Source organism: Strongylocentrotus purpuratus, unplaced genomic scaffold (genome assembly GCF_000002235.5).
Source record: "Strongylocentrotus purpuratus isolate Spur 01 unplaced genomic scaffold, Spur_5.0 spur5_scaffold_6, whole genome shotgun sequence".
Classification (NCBI taxonomy): Eukaryota; Metazoa; Echinodermata; class Echinoidea; order Camarodonta; family Strongylocentrotidae; genus Strongylocentrotus; species Strongylocentrotus purpuratus.
Genome location: NW_022145612.1, coordinates 879,117 through 898,974, shown reverse-complemented (window position 1 = coordinate 898,974; position 19,858 = coordinate 879,117). Strand labels below are relative to the sequence as shown.

Below are 19,858 nucleotides of genomic sequence, written 5' to 3'. Positions count from 1 at the left end.
TTAAAATTCACGTCATTGTATCTTTATTTTTGTTTTTTTCACTCATTTTATTTCCTGATATTTCCTAAAAGATTTTTCATTTTTGGAGAAAGATTATTATGTCACAACTTATTTGTAACACAAATTATTTTCAGTGGGGAAACTGAATTCAGACAAGGATTAATATAGAGAACAGTACAACGAATCGTCTTCTTTCTCAATTAATTCAGTGAAAAGGGCAAAGCTGTAAAGAGGAACTGAATTCAGACGTGGATTAAGCGTAATAATCAAATGAAACGTCAAAGTACACGATACAAGCGTCTTCTTTTACGAATAATTTAATGAAACCTATAAATAATGACAAGGATTAAGAGTAATAATTTATTGAAACGTTAAAGCTTCCGCGCTTCGCGCGGTAGGGGGGGGGGGGACTGAGTTCATGAAGGACACGATACAACAAATCGTCTTCTTTCACTAGTGTGAAAGCTTCCGGGCTTCGCGCAGGAATGGGCGAAAATGAATTCAGACAAGGATTAAGAGTCGAGAATGGTACATCGAATCGTCTTCTTTCTTTAATAATCTGATGAAACGTCAGAGCTTCCGTGCTACGCGCGGAGGAAGGGGAACTTGATTCAAACACGGATTAAGAGTCGAGAACGGTCCAACGAATCGTCTTCTTTCTCTTATAATTTAGTGAGACGTCAAAGCTTCCACGCTTCGCGCGGTAGGGGAGAAACTGAATTCATGAAGGACACGATACAACAAATCGTCTTCTTTCTCTAATGTGAAAGCTTCCGCGCTCCGCGCAGGATTGGGCGAAAATGAATTCAGACAAGGATTAAATGACGAGAATGGTACGTAGGATCATCTTCTTTTTTCAATAATCTAATGAAACATCAGAAGGGGAAGGGGAACTTGATTCAAACATTAAGGAATAAGAGTTGAGAATGGTACATCGAATCGTCTTCTGTCTTTAATAATCTGATGAAACGTCAGAGCTTCCGCGCTACGCACGGAGGAAGGGGAACTTGATTCAAACAAGGATTAAGAGTCGAGAACGGTCCAACGAATCGTCTTCTTTCTCTAATAATTTAGTGAAACGTCAAAGCTTCCGCGCTTCGCGGAGGGGGGGGGGGAACTCCCCCTCCTTGCACGCAACCCCCTAGGGACCGCGCTTCGCGTGCTCACTACCGCCCCCCTAAAATGAAATCCTGGCTACGCGCTTGGGAGGGGTGCAATTAACTTGCCACACGCTTCTACCTCTTGATTGCTTTGATCCATTGCCGAAAATATTTTGGCACCCATCATCCCCCCCCCCAACCACGGATACAAATCGACACCCTTGACCACTATCTTTCTAGTTTACAAAATCGCCTTTTCATAGATTATCGCCCCCATATAACATGATCAATACAATTATGAGCAATCTCTAACGAACGTTACGTATGTCTTTATGGAATCATGGATTTTTTTCTTCTTCGTCATGCTGATGCAATGTAGCATGGAAATTTGACTGGCATTTTATATTCACAATGCTGTCAATGAAAACTAAAAGATAAGACGATTTATGTGAGAAATGACGAGACGACCTCGCTGCCCGAGTATGACACCTCGTATAATACCGAGAGAGCTATAATGACGACAATGATGACGTCACACAAATTTGACCTCATTTAAACTCATGTGTTTATTTTATACTCACATTTTAGAGTTTTGTGAACAGAATGTAACAAAATATAATTTGCATAAAGATAAACACTAGCATAAAAATTAACACTAGCATAACAATAAACAATAGCATAAAAATATTTTCCATTAAAGAAATATAACACTTCAAATAAAAACATACTGAAAACAAAACATCACTCCTTTATCTTTGGATTAACAAAATTAAAACATATCTAAGCAAGATAGATTCATAATCTTCATCCTTTTCTGGATGATTATATAGATTGTTTGTACTTTCAGACTTTCATACTTGCAGACAATCTATAGAGAAACATTGATAACACCTGATTATCAGCATAATATAACGATTTACAAAATATTAAACACAATCACAAGAGAGTAATAACAGCTAATACCTCTGAAGATGGTGCCATGTATCGCTGATATAATTATGGGTAATCTTGTATAAGACACTGTAACGTCATTTAATGACCACGTTAACAGAAAAATTAAACTACATTTAGAGAAAAAAAAACCAGTAGGTACAGCATGACCGACTTGAAATGAATTAAATCCTCGACATAGATGGACAGGAACTTATTTCCAAAACAGAAGTATATTTATACCTTTCAATCATAATAATCATAATTGTTATTATGTTATATCCCTTTTTAATAGAGGCTTAATATTCCATTTAATCTGTTCAAATCAAGAATGGTTGAATAGCGCAATAATATTTTTATGTTTTTAACTTTTTCTAATTGATGGTCATCAGATTTTCCAGATATTCTTTCAGTCGAGAGTTATGATAACCCACCATATACAAGGATCCTGTATTCGTTTACATAACTATAACTATGCTACATTTTAAAGCTCATCAAAACATATTCACACTTTTCAATAGAATAACATTATGTGACAAGATTATTTCAAACAGTTTTTTCTAAGTCTTCATTCAAAATTAACAAAAGATTACGAGAAAATAAAACATGGGCGTTTCTTCCAAAGCGTCGTGATGAAATTGACTTTCCTTCAAGGGACTTCACTCTAAAGAGTAATACGTGTACCCCAAATAATATTGAAGCTCATCATTAATGGTAATCTCGAGTATATTTTTAGTGGATCTTAACTCTACATCTAGTATCAATAAGAACTATCAATGTCTATCATAACTTCTACTAAAATGTTATCAAAGAGCTTCTTGCTTCTACTTTATTGTCGCGACTGGTGACTAATGAGAGTGGTGATCACGATCTTGTTCTTCTACTTGGTCTGGGCCTGGTTCTTCTATTTGGTGGTCTGGGCCTGGTTCTTCTATTTGGTGGTCTGGACCTGGTTCTTTTATTTAGTGGTCTGGGCCTGGTGGAGGGTCTCCTCACACATCCAATCGAAATACTGCTGCCATGCAGGATGAATCAGACTTGAAACAATAAAACAAAATATAAGATACATTGAAATGATTAAAAAATCCACAGGATAAATGAATTATATCAGTTTTGGTGTTATAAGGTACTTTCTCCATGCATGCGAACCCGTGTCCTCCAGCACACGGGACTGGCAAAGTATCACAGTGAAATAGCATCATCCTTTGCAATTCAGCATCTTATGTGATAACAGATTCATTATTGAAAATGAGTCGAATTGCATCAAAATCATTATGTAAATGTCGGGCGGGTTATCTACTAACTATATTACGTAATCACAAAATAATATTTGTCAAATAAATATATCGTGCACACTAAAACTTAAGTTTAAGTGATGAATTGATGAATGTTATCTCATCAAAATTATTTAAGTTGAACAAAATCGATTAAATATTTCCTTGGACGCGTGCCCTTGTGAATGTTCATGTATAATGAATTAATTTATCGTATTTAAACATATTAGTTCCAATTACGAGCCAGGGTCGATAGTGAAAGTTTAAAAAAAGTTTTAGAATTCCGAGCGATTGCGCGATGCGTTCAGGCAAGTCATGAAAAAACGGAACCTCACCCCACCCCTCCTCCTAATTTCAAACCAGATTTACATCGAGGGACTACCCATTTTAAAGATTATAATCGGGAAACCGATTTAAATCGGGAAATCATCAGACTTGGCACAGGCCTACTATAAAATGAACACTGTTAATTGCTTCAGGAACATTGGTTTGAGCAATAAATAATAACCTTTCACACTAAACATCTTAATATTTGACACAATTCTTACCGGTCGAGTTTGTTGAAGACTCTTGGAACAAGAGCCCGGACCGTGCCAGCAGCATACTTGACTAGATCTTCAGAGAGAGGACGATCATCCCACATATGAGGGTTGTTCTTAAGGACCTCAGACATCTTATCATCTTCGCCTTTATATGTCTCCCCTACCATTTCGCATAGAGAGCTCAGTTCGATGCGATGTCGTGTCACTTCATGCTCTACTGGAAAGATGTTACACTGGTTCAATAGGGTCTCGTAGGCCAACTGAAACAAAAGAACGATAGCGTGCATAATGAGAAATAAAATATCTTTAGCGATTATTCTTGAAATGCATCGTGGTAGGGAAATATGGTCTCAGTTTTTTTCTAGTAAGCACATATACATGTATACAGAGATCAGATTTCGCAGCTATTATAGTGGAATCACAAATTTTAAATCTTCTGACGACAAAAAATGAATCGATCCACATACGTCATATACTTTCCGAAACAAGTTAAACAAATTTGAGATTTCCAGACATACCCATGACCCTCTGGCAATGCTCCTAAGTTTGGGATACGAAGTCTCTGAATTTGTTTTGTTTCTTGGGAAAGCTGAAATGTTTAATTTAGTATTACAAGTAAATGAAGTTATTTTTAAGTGCTTACAGTTGTATCGAAAACGTTACACATCTTGACTTCAAACTGACGGAAGAGGTTGGTGGCGGTGTTCAGGCAATCATGCATCACCTTAAAATAGATTTCAAACAAATAACAATTATGAATTAACAGGATTACAATCATCATGCATTGACACACAATGGTGTACAGGGTCTAGGAAAGAGGCATTTAAAGACCATAATTACTTTGTCAAATATATCATATTTCATATCATGTCGAGAAATTCATCTTCGTATCTTTAAATACAATGGCTTTGGATCAATGTTTTTGTGATATTTTGGCTTTCTTACTATTACTCTTTTTGAAAGTTAATGAATACTGCATCTACGTCAGGAAGCCAAGCCAGTAAGGATGAGGACTATTTGGAAGAGAGGGAGAGGGGGAATAGAGAGAGAGAGGGGGAGAGAGAGAGAGAGAGAGAGAGAAAGCTGTTGTTGTCTTACTTTCATGACGCATTCTGCTTCCAGTAGTTCTTTGAGACGCCCTTCTTTCATTAAAGACGTCTTTCCCTCTTTCTCAGTGACGTCAAATATCCACACTTCACCATCGATGGTAGACAGCTGGACAAGGGCTACCTCCATCTTATCATCTTCTGAAATACAACATAATGACATCATCATGAACGTGCAAAGGCGGACTGCGGGTCAGTCATTGGAAGAAACTAGCCTAAACTTGACTATGATATATGGCTCTTACTTGGTTGATGAAGAAAGTAACAGAGCTGTTCTTATTAGAGATTTTTTGAAATTTTTAGTCACAGATTTCACTGAATTTTCGGATACCAAATGTGTCCTATTTTCAAAGATTACGACTTTATACTTAAAGAAAAGAATACATCATACAAATACAATAGTTTGCATCGTAATATTTGCCGCATTGTTATTGCGATTATACGGGCGTGGAGCTTGAGATAGAAAGAAAGAGAAAGATAGACAGGAAAAAAACAAATACTAAAGATAAAGACTAGAGAGAAAGAGGGAAAGAGGGGAAAAAGAGACTTCAATTAGTATTCGTAAAGAAGTTAAATAGACCGGTTTACTGACATATTCAAATTTTATGCATACTTTGAAACAAAGATTTTTCTTGACAACCTGAAAGTTTGCCCGATGCTAGCCTGACATATCAACAAGTAATGTATGCAGACTAGATTTATAGTTCATTCATTCTTAAAAGCTTAATGGAATAACTCGTCACTACGTCCACAGGAAAGAAACCTCCATACTTTTGAATATGTTAATAAATCGGTCTACTGTACCTAGAACTGGTCCCTTGCAATCGAAGCTGATGACGAGCATGCCGGCTTTAGCAGCATCCTTGAACAGGGTGTCGACCACAACGGAGCATTTAGCCGACTCATTGATGACTGGAACTCGACCGCTACTAACTGGGATCGGCACTTCTTCTTCGACGACGGAGATGTCGCCATCACTGTGCTCACTTCCCACACTACGACTACGGCTACGATTACGTCTTCTGCTGCGTCGCTTGAAGAGAACAAGGGCACGACGTCGAATTTCCTTTTGAATGTCGGCTTCGACGAATCCTGGATGAAGAGATATCATGGTCGCTCCTTCCTCCTTTAAAACAAGAGAGATATTTTTAATGGGAATGGAAAGTTTGACACGATTTATTTTGTATACAGTTCGTGGGATATCTTTGAGATATTCGTACTTCCAAACTTAAGGGCCAGAATTCACAAAGTAGGTTTGCAGACAAACCTAGGTGTATCTGCGTCTTATGACGCGTTTTGACGCGTTTCAAACCAAGGTTTGTCTGAACCTTGGCCTGAAACGCATCGAAACGCGTCATATGACGCACATAAACCCACTCCAGCAAAGCAAAGAGAGTCAATGCTTAATGCGTATCGACCTTTAGCGCTGCACTACGTGCTAAGAAGCAGCAATTACATGAATAGTCAATTCACTTATTGCACACAAATGCACACAATGAAGACGATGTGGCTGATCGGCAAGTTTGACAATAGACTTACAATTTGAATTTTTAAAGTATTAAACATCTGTAAGTTGATTTTTTTTTTAATTTTACTGATATTTACTAAAGTACCGATTTTTAGTGAATTCAGTTTTGTACAGTGGTGTTTGAAATGTTGAGAATAAAAAGCACAGCTCTAATACACAGCCAGGATAGTAATGCAGCTATGTGTGCAGAAACCTAGGTTTGTCTACAAACCTCCTTTGTGAATTCGGGCCATGAACTTTGATTAGTGTAGACAACGTTCTTAAAGGGAATATGGAATAGAAATATAATTTCCATCCATGTTGACAATAATAAAAACGGCCTATCGGTCTCGCTTGTCTCAATATATGTATTTACATACCGTCAGTCTTATAAATATATTTTTTAAATGTTATAATCAACATTCATTTTAGTGAGCTGATCTTGCGATATCAATCAAAGCATAACAAAACTTAATTGCAAACAAATGTTAATTCATTGCTTAATCCGATGACTTCTGAATTGTATAGGTCCCATAGGCTTAGCATGGGGACCACCAGGTTCCCGTTAGCAAAGGGTTAATTTGTGAAATGGAAATTAAAAGAAAATCTAAAAGCTATAATTCACCTTGCCCCATCTAAGCGTGAAGTAGAGCGGGATGGTCATAAACCAGCGTCGGAATCTCTGAGGAAGAGAGTTGCTCTCTCCATGTATGACTGGTAGCTCACTCTTGCTGAATCGACCCTTTAGTTTCTCCAGCATGACCTTGACTTCAATGTGATCGACATCCATCTCGGCGAAGATACTCCAGATCGCCTCTACTGCCATGCCGGTCATCTCTGGTCTGATGCAAGGCCTTGACCGTTTGAATGGTATCTGCATGTTTCGTTTCCCCATGAAGTAAGCGGCTGGATTGGCGAAGATGGTTGCTGCTTTATCGACTGGTTCACCGTTGGCGAGTCGGATGTTGACGACGTTCCATGGGGCACTGCTTCGCTGGAATATACGAGGAGCATCCTTCATCGGCATCAAGTCAACGTGGACATGGGCGCTGCGACGAAGTACATCCCTGAGATCGTTGACGCCTATTCCTAAGATCCGACGCAAGATAGCGATGTCGACCCGAGCTTCTTCGTTGTCGAGATCGAGGAGTCGAACACGTGCGCATGTTTTCTTGATGCGGTACAAGCGACCATGGGTGTCGGTCTTCGTTGCCTCCATTCTAGAGCGGGGTGACTTCGGAGTTGCAGGGGGTGACTTTGGAGTTGCAGTGGGTGACTTTGGAGTTGCAGTGGGTGACTTTGGAGTTGCAGTGGGTGACTTTGGAGTTACAGGGGGTGAATTCTGAGTTTCAGGGGGTGGTTTTGAAGTTGCAGGGGGTGAATTCGGAGTTTCAGGGGGTGGCTTTGTAGTTTCAGGGGTTGACTTCGCATTTTCAGGGGTTGACGCCATGATGCCAGTAGTGTGTTGTATACCCTACCGTCTCAGCTGCAAGTATCGTCTATCACGTTTAACGCATGTAGGCCCTTCTGAAACACTTGCCAATAGCCTTTAATGCTTGACTAATTTTAGCATACACATAGTCGACCACGTAGCTTTGAATAGAGGGAGTTATTTGAGTGTATGTTCCAGTAACGATGCGCTTATTGTCATGAGCTATTTAAAACACCTGTGTCGTCTTTTGACATTCACATGAATGAGGGAGATGTATCCTGCATAGATTAAAAGAGAGGGCATGTTTCGGTGATCCACTTAATCCCGGTCAAATGATCATCATAGGCATTAAGAATACATACTTTTGATATCTGATGCAAATGCCTCGATTATCCCTCATCCCGTCTGTTTTAATAAGGCGTTACCTTTGTTTGACAAACAAATCTCTCTTGCTTTTTATTTGCCCGCGGTAGTATTTTTCGCTATGTATGATTGAAACTGTAAGTATCTTTGTATCAATTATCAGCAGTTGAAAATGTACACAAGCTTTGATAGCTTTGATAGTCTGCACAGGTTCAAGGAATGTCAATGTTTCGCGCCAAAAGAGTTTCACTATATGCATATGCAAATCTGCCTTCGTTTCTTATTGCGTCAGCTCTCTAATGAGTTCAAATCGATAGGCCTAATACACCAGCTTTGAATTTGGGGAATTTCTTAGGATAACCAAATTAATCCACTTGAATAAAAGGATGATTGTGGATAGGCGCCCTCAGCTGAAGCTAAACTTTTAAATTCCTAACTAGTTTAAAGGCCACATGGACGTTATGTTATAATGTGATATTATGATGTATACCAAACCGGATAATCATGTTGGTTCATATGTTAGCAGTCTGTGATATTTGTTTATTTGCATGTAAAGTGGGTGCAGCATAACACAGCATAAATCGTTGGACAATTTTGAATCATTTTTCAATAAGATTTTAGGCCTCATGCTCATGTGTAGAAATAGATGATATAATTTGGAAAGTGTACATTTCATTTTTTTTTTTTTTTTTTTTTGTCGATGAACAAAAATAATCCGTCGTGATTCCTAGCATCTATTTCATGTCTTTAACATTGGTGGTGATAATGAAACCATATTTTCTCAATTAAAACAAATTGCGTACGTCTCTATTCCGGGACGTGTTTTATATAATACCATGCAAGATTGAAACAACAGATATTTTAAAAGAAAGGCACAAAAATCGCTCAATAATCTCACTCGTTATTGAAGCTAAACTAAACTAAACATGCCTCATGAATTCTACGAAATGATTTGTTCCAATGAAACCCTTCAAACCTAGATTTCTCTGTGAAAGTTCGGAGATAACAAATCCAGGGGTGTCGCTAGAGCGTGGGGGAGGGGGGGGGGGGGTTCTGTTGACAAGTCAATAAATGATGTAGAAACATGTAAATTTAAGGACCCTTGTGCCACTGTTGGCAGTTTATAAATTGTTCGTCCATTTATAAACAAAAATCTTTCTTGAACAATATTCACAAACTTGTCGGCAGATTTTATTCGACACAGCCCCCTCCTCAATTCAAAGATTCTGAGCGACATCCCTGCTGTATCACACGGATACCTCACACACTCAGTGTTATTTACGGTGCAGGGACGTCGCTATACCTTTTTCAGTGGGGGGGGGGGGGGTGTAGAGGCCACCGATTACCGACAAAACTAGCCACCAATTACAAATATATTAAATCCAATTTCCCAATGTCTCCAAATTTAACCCTATAAACCCGGAGCCAGGAGCTTTCACGTTTCATTAAATTATTAGAGAGAGAAGACGATTCGTTGTAATGTTTTCGACTCTTGTCTGAATTGAGTTTTCCCCACCCGCCCGAAGCGCGGAAGCTTCGACGTTTCATACAATAAATTGAGAAAGAAGACGATTCGTTGTACCGAATCTTAATCATTGTCTGAATTTAAAAAAATGTTTCTTTGTCCGATAAAAAGTCACAGTTCGTAGGGGATGCCGGCCGACCGGCTTAATACTTCAAACCTCCGCATTGATAATATAATACATGAGAATCGAGCAAGAATACCGACACAGCGGACCTGACACAGCTACATAATTATCTATGCGTATCTTTCTTGCTCCCTCGACGTGGCGACTCCACCCAACATCTCTCTCTCTCTCTCTCTTTCTCCCATCCCTCTTTTCCCAGACTCTTACCCCACTCTCACTCTTCTCTCTTTCATCCCCCGTTTCTTTTTTCCTTTTCTCCTTTTATTTCTTTTCCTTTCTTTCCTCTCCTTCCCCTTTTTTCTTCTCTTTCCTTTCCTTCCTTTCTTTTCTTTTTTAATTTCTTTCTCTTTCCTTCTCATTTTCCTCTCCCTTTTTTCTCATGTTTCCAGACAGCAGCGCAATTTTACCGATGCCAGGTGGGGTGTGTCGCACCCACCCCCACCCCCCTCCCCACCTTTAGCGACGCCCCTGCGCGTATACATCTTCTCTCCCTTTGAAAGCACCCCCTAAGTCCGGTGTGTAAAGTCAATACGGGCCGTTTTTGTGTATTACGAGCCGGACTTTGTTACGTGAAAAGTACACCTTTACTGGAGATTTTTGGAACATTTTGGGCTCACACCCTACCTCATGAAAGCACAAAACTCACAATTTTCGGTAAATCAACATCTTTCCAGAAATAAAATTTTGCCAAGAACATATGACACCCGCACGGGACAAGTTATCATCAAACATAACAATTATAAATGACACTCACAAAACATATATTTTAGACCTCTGAAAACATTTTAATTATAACTATATACTATATCATAATCATAGATACGTCCGTCAGTTTCTCCAAAGAAGACCAACTAGTACTACTAATATTACAAGTACGAAACAATTCTATTTACATGACCTATGATATAGAATATTTGAGGTAGAGATGCATAATCATTATAATAGCACACCTTTAAATATAATACTGAATTGTGATACCAAGGTTATATTGTTGGTTGAATGTTTCACGCCAAAACTGGTGTATAACACTGAAAGTGTCCATTACTAATAATTTTTGTGGAACGAATTCGTCCTTGTTTTCACGAAGTGACGGTAGTGAGGAAAATCGTCACGCAAAGTGAATGCAATTTTTTTCACTACCGTCACTTCGTGAAAACAGCGACGAATTGTCTTATGGTGGCCACTACATGTACAAAGTATCACCGTCAGAACCCCCACACTTTTTAAAGAACCACTAAAGTGCCCCCTTTTAATTCAGATAAGTGCCCCTTTTTATTTCGGGACGGCTCGATCCTGATGATTTACTCATTCTTGTTTAAACGTGTAAAAGGGCCTTTACAGAACATTAACAAAATTTATTTAACAGTAATTACGAGAAATTATTATCGATGATATTTTACGACGACGCATGATCCAACATTATTATTCTACATGTAGAGTTCTGCCCTGTGTCGACGACGCCTGATCCAACATTATTATTCTACATGTAGAGTTCTGCCCTGTGTCCATGCAAGGTAACGTGCCATGAGTCCTTGTGATGACACAGCATCAGGTACCGCTGTACAGACTTGGTTCGGAGGTAAGTTATCAGCAGATGGAGAAGACACACCTACCACAGCCTGGTGAGAAGGTGCCATAGGGAGAGATACATTCCTAGGAGGGGCAGTTGTGTGATGTCCAGGAAAACCTGCTTCATAAGCATTACCTGGAAATCGTGATGGATGATGCGAGGTAAACATGGATGATGGCTGGTGATGGACCACGCTTTGAGGTTGAACATACGCTCCAGGATGTAAGGTATTCGATTGGATGGTCTCCTGGAATCCTGGATCGGAATAATTGTGGTTAGGATCTCCTTGCACCTGATGTTGACCATAGGTAGCGCTCTGGTGACGAGTTTCAACTAGATTTGATGAACAGTCTGGAAATGGCAATGTGTTGTTCACATGGGTAGATGATAAGGGTGCATGTATCATCGACTGACTGGGTGGTGATGAAGTTGCTTGAAGTGGACGGGTCGGAATTGGTCTTATGATACTTTGAACCGATGCGTTGATTCTACCGTGTCCGATGTCAATCTTTGCTTCACGACAATTACCGAGAGAGTCATTTATGAAGGCAGTTCCAGTCTTAATTTGCTCTCCATATGCACCACGATTATTATTAGCCGGGAATGGCTGTTGGTAGTTCTGCTGGATACCTTGTTGTCGAACGCCTTCAATCAATCCTTCCGGGTGTAGCCTTCTCGACTCCGGTATGTGGGAAATAGCTGGAAGGTCCAAGGCTGTGCTCTGGTCTATCTCAACAACACCATCTGACAGGTGCTTCACCAACTCACTTGGAGAGACTGAATTGAAGAGAGATGAAAGTCCGCTGAGAGAGGAGTCTGAAGATTGAGTGGAAACGGGGCAGTTCCTGAGTTCTACTGTTGGTTGTGGCCGGCTATCAGTATGACGTGGTGTCATTAGAGCTGAGTCGCTGAGAATACGAGGGCGTCTGTATGAGTCATATCCTTGACTGCTTGATGAGGGATCCTCGTGGTAGATGGGCAAGTAAGTCCCTAGAGGGGATGGCAACATTTCTGCAAATTCTCGGGCTAGTGTGATCTCTGAAAACTCATCATCAGTACAATAGGCCACATTACCCGCATATCCATTGTCCTTTTCAGTAGTTAAGGAATTGACGTCATCACCCCCTTCTGGTACAAGGGCTGGTGGTGCACTCTGAGGTCCACATTGACTAGCTTTTAGATCAAGAAGTGCTTTCGGACTGTCTTTGGTTTCAGCTGCTTCTTTCTTTGGTCCTTGGTCAAAGTAGGCCCACGACGAATCGTCACTATCAGTATCCCAATCTGAGATATTGTTGTTGCCGATTGGTTGCTCGAATGATTGCAGTGGCATTAAGATATTAGCTGGTGTTTCAACCCTTTGACTCGTAGTGACCTTTTCAGAACTGTACTGAGGTATCTTGCTTAGGTAAGGAAGCGTACGATCGTGAAGAGGAACGGAGGCACAGCTTGTATTTGGTGGTGGTTTCTGCCTATTACGAAGTACTTTTCTTTTCCGGCGAGGGGGCGCTAATCCTTCCGAGTCAGACGATTCTTCAGAGCTAGACGACAAGTCATCGGATATATACCCTGCACGATGACAAGAATTGGATATAGGGGGTTCATTTTCACTCGTTGTTTCTTCTACCAAGCCATGTTTCATGAGAGCTAACTCGAGTTCGTTCCGTTGTGAGCGGGGAATAGCAGCGCAGGTCTGGTTTGGAGGTGGCGATTTGGGGGGATCCTTCTTCAATACGTTCATACGCATCTTCACAATGTCTCTCTGACCTCCTGTAGAGACTGGCGATGGCGCACCAAAAACAAAATTTGATACATTTCTCATTAAATTTTGACCTGTATCATGTCTGATGCACACACGTGGAAGCTTTGGAAAGTCTACTTTTCCAAACGGACTCTGTGATGTTGCAGGTTCTTTCACGGGCCACTTTCTAATTTGGTCAATGACTCCTCCTCCTTCAGAGACGGTAGGTGAGTCGATTGATCTGGCAGGACTAAGGGCTGTTGTTATACTAGACGAAGCCCTGGTGAGGTCTCCTGCAGAACCTTTCTCTTTGGTGAAAGCGATTTGTGAGTTGTGCGTTTGAGGAGACGGGATTCTGTGGAATAGATAAAGGAAAAAATTACTGGAAAATTAATCACTAATCACAAATCTTTTGACATCGTTGATATATACTTTAATGCAAGACATTGAAATTGATTATCTTGACAAAAGCAAAGCTGAATTTCTATATTACTGAATACTACATTATAGTATGATTAACCGCAGTGTCTGTTTCTTTGATTCAATCGCAACTTAATTTGCGATAAGGTAAAACTTTCATCGCTTATTTTTCGTTTCATTTCATTTATTTCATTCTCCATAAAAACATTAAAACATACTAACATGATACAGATAAAGATCGATAACAAGAAAAATACAAAGGGAAGGAGCAAACAATATTTTATGGGAATTTGGGGGTAACAAAAAGGGAAATTAGCCTTATGAACGTCAACCCCTTAACAAAATATACACTGTATTGTTGAGAAAAGAAAAGCAGAGAAAACCTAAACAACAATAATAAAAAAAAAAGGGGGGGGGGAGGGAAGGGGAGGTGGAATACATTACAAAGTGAATTATCTGAAACGTGACGTCATTTATTTTGAGATTGAATACAATGATAAAAGATGGGCCAATTATTTTCAATTCTTGTATTACAGTCATATATTTTAGAAGTAACTTCTGACGAAATTATGAGAAATGTTTTGCTTTCATCGATCAATCTTCTCGCCTTACTTTGTTACCGACTGGTTATAGAAAGCATTGGATTTTAAATAGATCTAATATGAATGGGACATCACTCTACCTGGTAGGGTCCACAGCATAATGTTCTCTGCTATTCAAGTGCGCCTTTCCCGCCCATTGAGTCTCAAGATCTGGATTCCCCACTATCATGCTATTAGTAGGATAACACTGGTTCTCTCTAGGGACCGACGGGAAGTGAACTTGTCCCTGATCTGCAATGTTCAGTAGATAGTTTTGTCGATCAGAATCGGGTAGAAGATAACCCGGATGGGAAACACTTTGATGAGGGTGAAATGGCTCTTGCATGTCGGGCACGGGGAGTCCTCTTTGTAGTCGCTTCTTTTTCGCCCTCCGGTTCTGAAACCAAATCTGTGAAAGACATGAAAGGAACGTTGAATATGTTGTAGAACGAATGATGTGTACATGACAAACTGAGAATGAGTAATAATCTTACAATAATATTAGAGAGGGAAAAACTCATCGAGTGGTGTTTTAAAAAAAATGTATGTTGCCCATAAATCATGGGTTACAAAAGTCCATCCAAGCTATTTCATACAAACTATCAAGATAACTAATAAAGACCTAAGGAAATCCTAATTAGGCATAACCTTATCAGGGCGGTACGCAGTGACTACGCACACATAAAATAACAGTCTAGGGATGCAAAGCTTTCTTTCAACACACCGATCACCCAATAAACCATACTTTTTAACTTGAGTAATTCTTCATGTATATCCTAACACATAAAATTTACGAACAATTCAACCCTCTTCAGTTTTTGGTAAATGGTAAATATAGTATGTTACCTATACTGGCGCACTATCTTTTAATTCTCAATGCCCTGAACCTATTTTTAGTGATTATGCGCGTTTCAATATCTTATTTTGATTATGAGTGTGAGTATGAGGTCAAAGTTGTTTCAGCTTACCTGAACAGTGTTCTCATCAACCTCGAGACGGTTTGCTAACTTGGCTTTCAAATAACCATCCGGGTACTCAACATCCAAGAAGATGCGCTCCAGTGCGTTTATCTGAGCCAAGTTGAAGATAGTGCGTGTTCGTCGTTCTGTAGAGAGTCAGAGAGAAAGAGAGAGAGAGAGAGAGAGAGGGAGAGAGAGAGAGAGAGAGAGAGAGAGAGAAAGAGAGAGAGAGAGAGAGAGAGAGGGAGAGAGAGAGAGAAAGAGAGAGAGAGAGAGAGAGGGAGAGAGAGGGAGAGAGAGAGTGATGAAGAGGAAGTAAGATATACAACAACATCAACAACAACAAAAGCAATAATAGCAATAACAACACCAACAACATTCATAAGAGCAAAAATAATGATAACACTGCTACTACTACTACTACTACTTCTTCTACTACTACTACTACTACTACTACTACCATACTATCATGATAATTATTATAACTATTGCTGTTTAAAAATAGCATGAATGGTCAAGCCCCCCCCCCCCTTGTTTTTCCTTCCGAAATACATGTAGTAATGTTCACACACATGTTTAGTTTACGCATTCAGAGATGCCTCAGAATGTACCATTGAGCTTTTAAAGGTAATACAAAGTTTTGGTATGGGGTCATGAATCTGGTTCAAATGAACATATTGGAAGCATATGCCATCCTACAATATTCAGCGATTAATGTCACGGTTTAAATCGAGTCTAAAGTGATGAAATTATAAATAATAAACTGTTTATGTTATAGCTCCCTCTCAAGGTCAATATATCAATTTAGCTATAAAACAAGCTATGTTTCTTGACTAAAATTGACCAATTGGCTATTTCCGTTTGGAAATTATATATAACTACATATTTTGATTTTTTCATGGTCGCAGCTATCATTGTATGGCCGTAGGCGCTTTTTGAAATTTATCAAAATTTACCGGGAGCACCGGTATATTTTAATATTCAATTTTTCTCGAAAGCAAAAGTGTTTTTAGGGGCTAAATTTTCTAGTGCTTATAAAACATCCACAGGGGCATCCAAATATATCGAAAGTGTAAAGAATCACTATCGAGCCAATTTTCACAATTTCCCAAAACTTTGTATTACCTTTAAGGTTCAACATTTTCCGGGGCCTTTAAGCGGGACGGACCCCACACCGTAAAGGCTTCGCGCTCGCAATTTCGTACATTTCATGCCCCCCCCCCCACCCCCATTTGAAAATCCTGGATCCGCCCGACATTGGACTTATCACAATTGGACCTTCTTTTGACCAATGTTTGCCAGTAGATTTAAATTGTCAACAATTACGATTCTTTTAAGTCACAATATTATGTTTATTATCACTAAGGATTGTAGGAATATCATTAGCGGTCTTAGTAAACTACATTTTATAAGCTATCCGAGCTCAACTAATCTCTTATTTGCTATTACACTCTGCTCTTAAAGGGCTATCCAACTGTGACATAAATAAAGCCAATAATAAGGGAGTTATGAATGTTTGAAATATGATATCTCTAATGTGAATCTCAAATATTCATTTTGGTCAGTGGATTTTGACATACACATGTAGTCATGGCCGGGACAACTCTCCCGTATGACGTGTACAAACATATCATTAATTCATCTTTTTCTCCCTTGGGGCACTATTGAAAATATATTATGGATAGCATATTTCTTTAAGTCCTCTAAAAAGGAAGGACCCTCTTGAATCATACATTTTTATCAATTGAATTTTTAAAATTAATTTTGTGTTGAAACAAATCGAAAGTAATCCGACACTTCGTCACAATTTAGTCAATTTGAGTTTCAAAAACTCATAACTTTCTTAATCTTTGTCTGATTTTTTTTCAAACTTTCACCAGTCGGCTTCTTTGATTTGTCTGCTTTTTTAGGGCAACTATCGTATAAGCACATTCGTTTAGCAGTGTAATCTATAACTGCATTTTTAGTATGAAGATTTAATCATCCGTTCAGGCGGTTTGACTTCTGGAGTTTTACCTTTTCCTCCGGATCCCATCAGCTCATCACGTGACCTCTTGAGACCACCTGATCTTTGTATCTCCATGGTGATTGGAGAGCCCATAGTATCATCATGTCGATATGGTACATGTAGCTCCGCCATACTGTTTTCAGCTAGCCACCATCGATATACTTAAATTTAACGACAATGAAATAAATATATAATTTAAGTAAATTTACAAACATATTGAAAACATCAAGTCCGTAAATGCAAGTCGTTTTTTTTTTCTTCATAACAATTAAACTTAAAGGATGATGAATATCAGATAAATCTAATAAGGCCAAAAAAAAAAAAAACACATGTTAAGCGTCCTGATTTTTCGAAAAATAGGAAGGAGGAGGCCCTTTTTTCTTCTTTTTTTTTTCTTTCAAAATGGCCGCTCAAAATGGCCGCTCGGTACATTTTCCCTGACAGTCGGGCTATTTTTCAAGATGGCCGCCGACATTTTTTTTTTTTTTTTGAATCAGAAATAGATTCATTTTAGCAGTGTTTTTTGCGTTTTTTTTTTCTTGAAAAAAAAAAAATTTCCAAAAAAAATATAAAATAAAAAATTTCTAAAAAAAAAAAAAAATAGGAGGCGGCCCCCGAAAAGGAAGCGGGTGGGAACGCTAAACATGTAAACAATTTTAATGGCCTAAGTATAATTGTATTAATGTAAGAAAATAAAATATGATGAAATACACATGAAAAAAACATTCTTGAAAGAAAAAGAATGAGCTATAAAAAGTGTGTAATAAACGAGAAATGTATATTGACCATCAATTTAAGTGCACAAAGTGCTAATTTGAATGCTACAAATGAATTAGAACGCTAGAAGTACACATTCGCGATGTCAGAAATCGTGTTGCGCCAAATCGAATGACCAAATAGCGAAAGAAGCACGTTATTCATTAATTTGAATGAAACATACATAGATTCTAACGAAAACTTCATAGATTTGAAAACTAGAAAAAGGAATATAAACCCAGTATATACCTGACAGCACTCAAACCGACGAATTTGAACGCAAGACAAATTAATTTTAATGAAAAACTCGCGAATTTGGCCGGAAAATCCTATATAGAACGTCAGAATGTAGGTCTAGCTAGTACAGGCTTTGATTCTAGCTTAATTTGGTCAATGCTCTAGGTGTAGTGAAATCATCACCGGGTTCGAGGGTGGGTGATTGGTGAATATAATATGTATTTGTAAAAAATTGACTCGGAGCAATTGTTGTCCAATGAAGATGATAACCAATACATGTATAACAATGGGGAAAAAAGATGACCAAATATTATTGAATAATTAAAAATAAACAATCAAAAGATGTTACATTTCTGATGAAGAGGTTGAAAACATAAATGAGTCACTCAATATCCATATTATAATCGTCAAAAGTAGCATTCGCAATTTGTATATAATCAATATTGGTTAATTGAGTACATAGGCATGTCCTCTGTTATTTCTGGATCGTAAGTTGAATACGTAATTTGTTTTATGTGGTACGACGGTACAAGTGCACACAAATTAATCAATAAACTTTAATAACAAAAATATTGTTGTTATACTGAAACAACAATAATTGCTACATAATCATACACAACATTTCCATTGATTATAACCTAAAACTATGATTATATATTATATTTGCTTCTTGTATACTATATGTAAATAAGAATTTTATATAATTTGTTGCACTTGATTGCTGTTGGTAAATAAATAAATCAAATCAAAATACGACCTAGAACTGTTTTGGGCAGTTTTCAAGAAAGTGTAAAAAAGACAAAGGATTGCTTTAAAATATTTATAATATTTTACCCGTCATCGATACATCTCTACGTCGAATGCCCTTTATTATGACCTCCGTGCTAGATAAAAACTGAAAACTTCATCGTCTTTTAATTAAGTTGATATCATAATATGAAATAAGAAGTAGGTCTACGATACATGCGTTACATAATATAATATACTAGCTATAGGACCACCGTGCATACGCTGCATATGCACCCGGACCGAGTACACCCAATAACCAGACAAGCTCCAGACAGTTAAATTAGGCCTATTCTCTCTCTCTCTTCCAACTCCAAGAACACAAGAATCACAAAGTGCTTTTTTGACAACTCATTTTCTGTTTACTGAACACGAGTATTACAAATATTGAAATATGAATGGACTTACCCTTGTAGGAATGCAATTAATCGGTATGGATGTAGATATTCTACATATAGTCTGTTTTCTGCCTGTCTATCCTTGGAATTTCAAGTTCATCACCAGCACTATGGCAGAGCTAGGCTATTCGAAACGATGGGACCTACCATCAGATAGTCGGTCAAGCGTGAGAACCCTCGCACCCTTTACGGTCAATGTTGACCAATGAAAAACAGACACTTTCAAGTTCTTATGCAAATGAGTTTACCTTCTTAATCCTTTCTTGTATGAAGTTTTCAGAGAAACTGTCTGGTATGGGTCAGAGAGGGATAAAGCCATTGTCTATGCATGGTCTTGAGATAGTGTACCATTGGGTGTGTTACGTAATGCACTTGACTGGTTTGATGGGCCGTGGAGTTGGTTGAACTTGAGCTGTAGTAGTTAAGTGGATCATAACAAAGCTGGATGCTAGCATGGACCTACTACTAGCTGCTCCCTTACAACAAAAGTGGATCATAACAA

The 19,858-nt window shown here is 38.5% G+C and overlaps 2 protein-coding genes across 3 annotated transcripts; both read right to left on the bottom strand.

Moving 5' to 3' along the window:
- Positions 1-2,174: 2,174 nt before the first annotated feature.
- On the bottom strand, positions 2,175-8,226 carry LOC100893717. Of its 2 annotated transcripts, none has more exons than XM_011678098.2 (6): positions 7,085-8,226; positions 5,757-6,078; positions 4,945-5,090; positions 4,490-4,570; positions 3,853-4,106; positions 2,175-3,067 (listed from the first exon to the last, which is right to left on the bottom strand). In XM_011678098.2, the coding sequence occupies exons 1-6, from the start codon at positions 7,907-7,909 to the stop codon at positions 2,989-2,991; spliced, it is 1,707 nt and encodes a 568-aa protein (XP_011676400.1). In that variant the 5' UTR covers positions 7,910-8,226; the 3' UTR covers positions 2,175-2,988. The 2 variants fall into 2 exon arrangements, with proteins under 2 accessions (XP_011676400.1, XP_003729508.1); XM_003729460.3 differs by having other exon boundaries at positions 4,945-5,093; positions 7,085-8,225.
- A 2,845-nt stretch (positions 8,227-11,071) lies between these two features.
- On the bottom strand, positions 11,072-19,512 carry LOC762765. Its single transcript, XM_030972349.1, has 5 exons — positions 19,366-19,512; positions 17,188-17,346; positions 15,181-15,317; positions 14,314-14,621; positions 11,072-13,566 (listed from the first exon to the last, which is right to left on the bottom strand). Exons 2-5 carry the CDS (start codon positions 17,309-17,311, stop codon positions 11,379-11,381), a joined length of 2,757 nt encoding a protein of 918 aa, XP_030828209.1. The 5' UTR covers positions 17,312-17,346; positions 19,366-19,512; the 3' UTR covers positions 11,072-11,378.
- Positions 19,513-19,858: the final 346 nt, after the last annotated feature.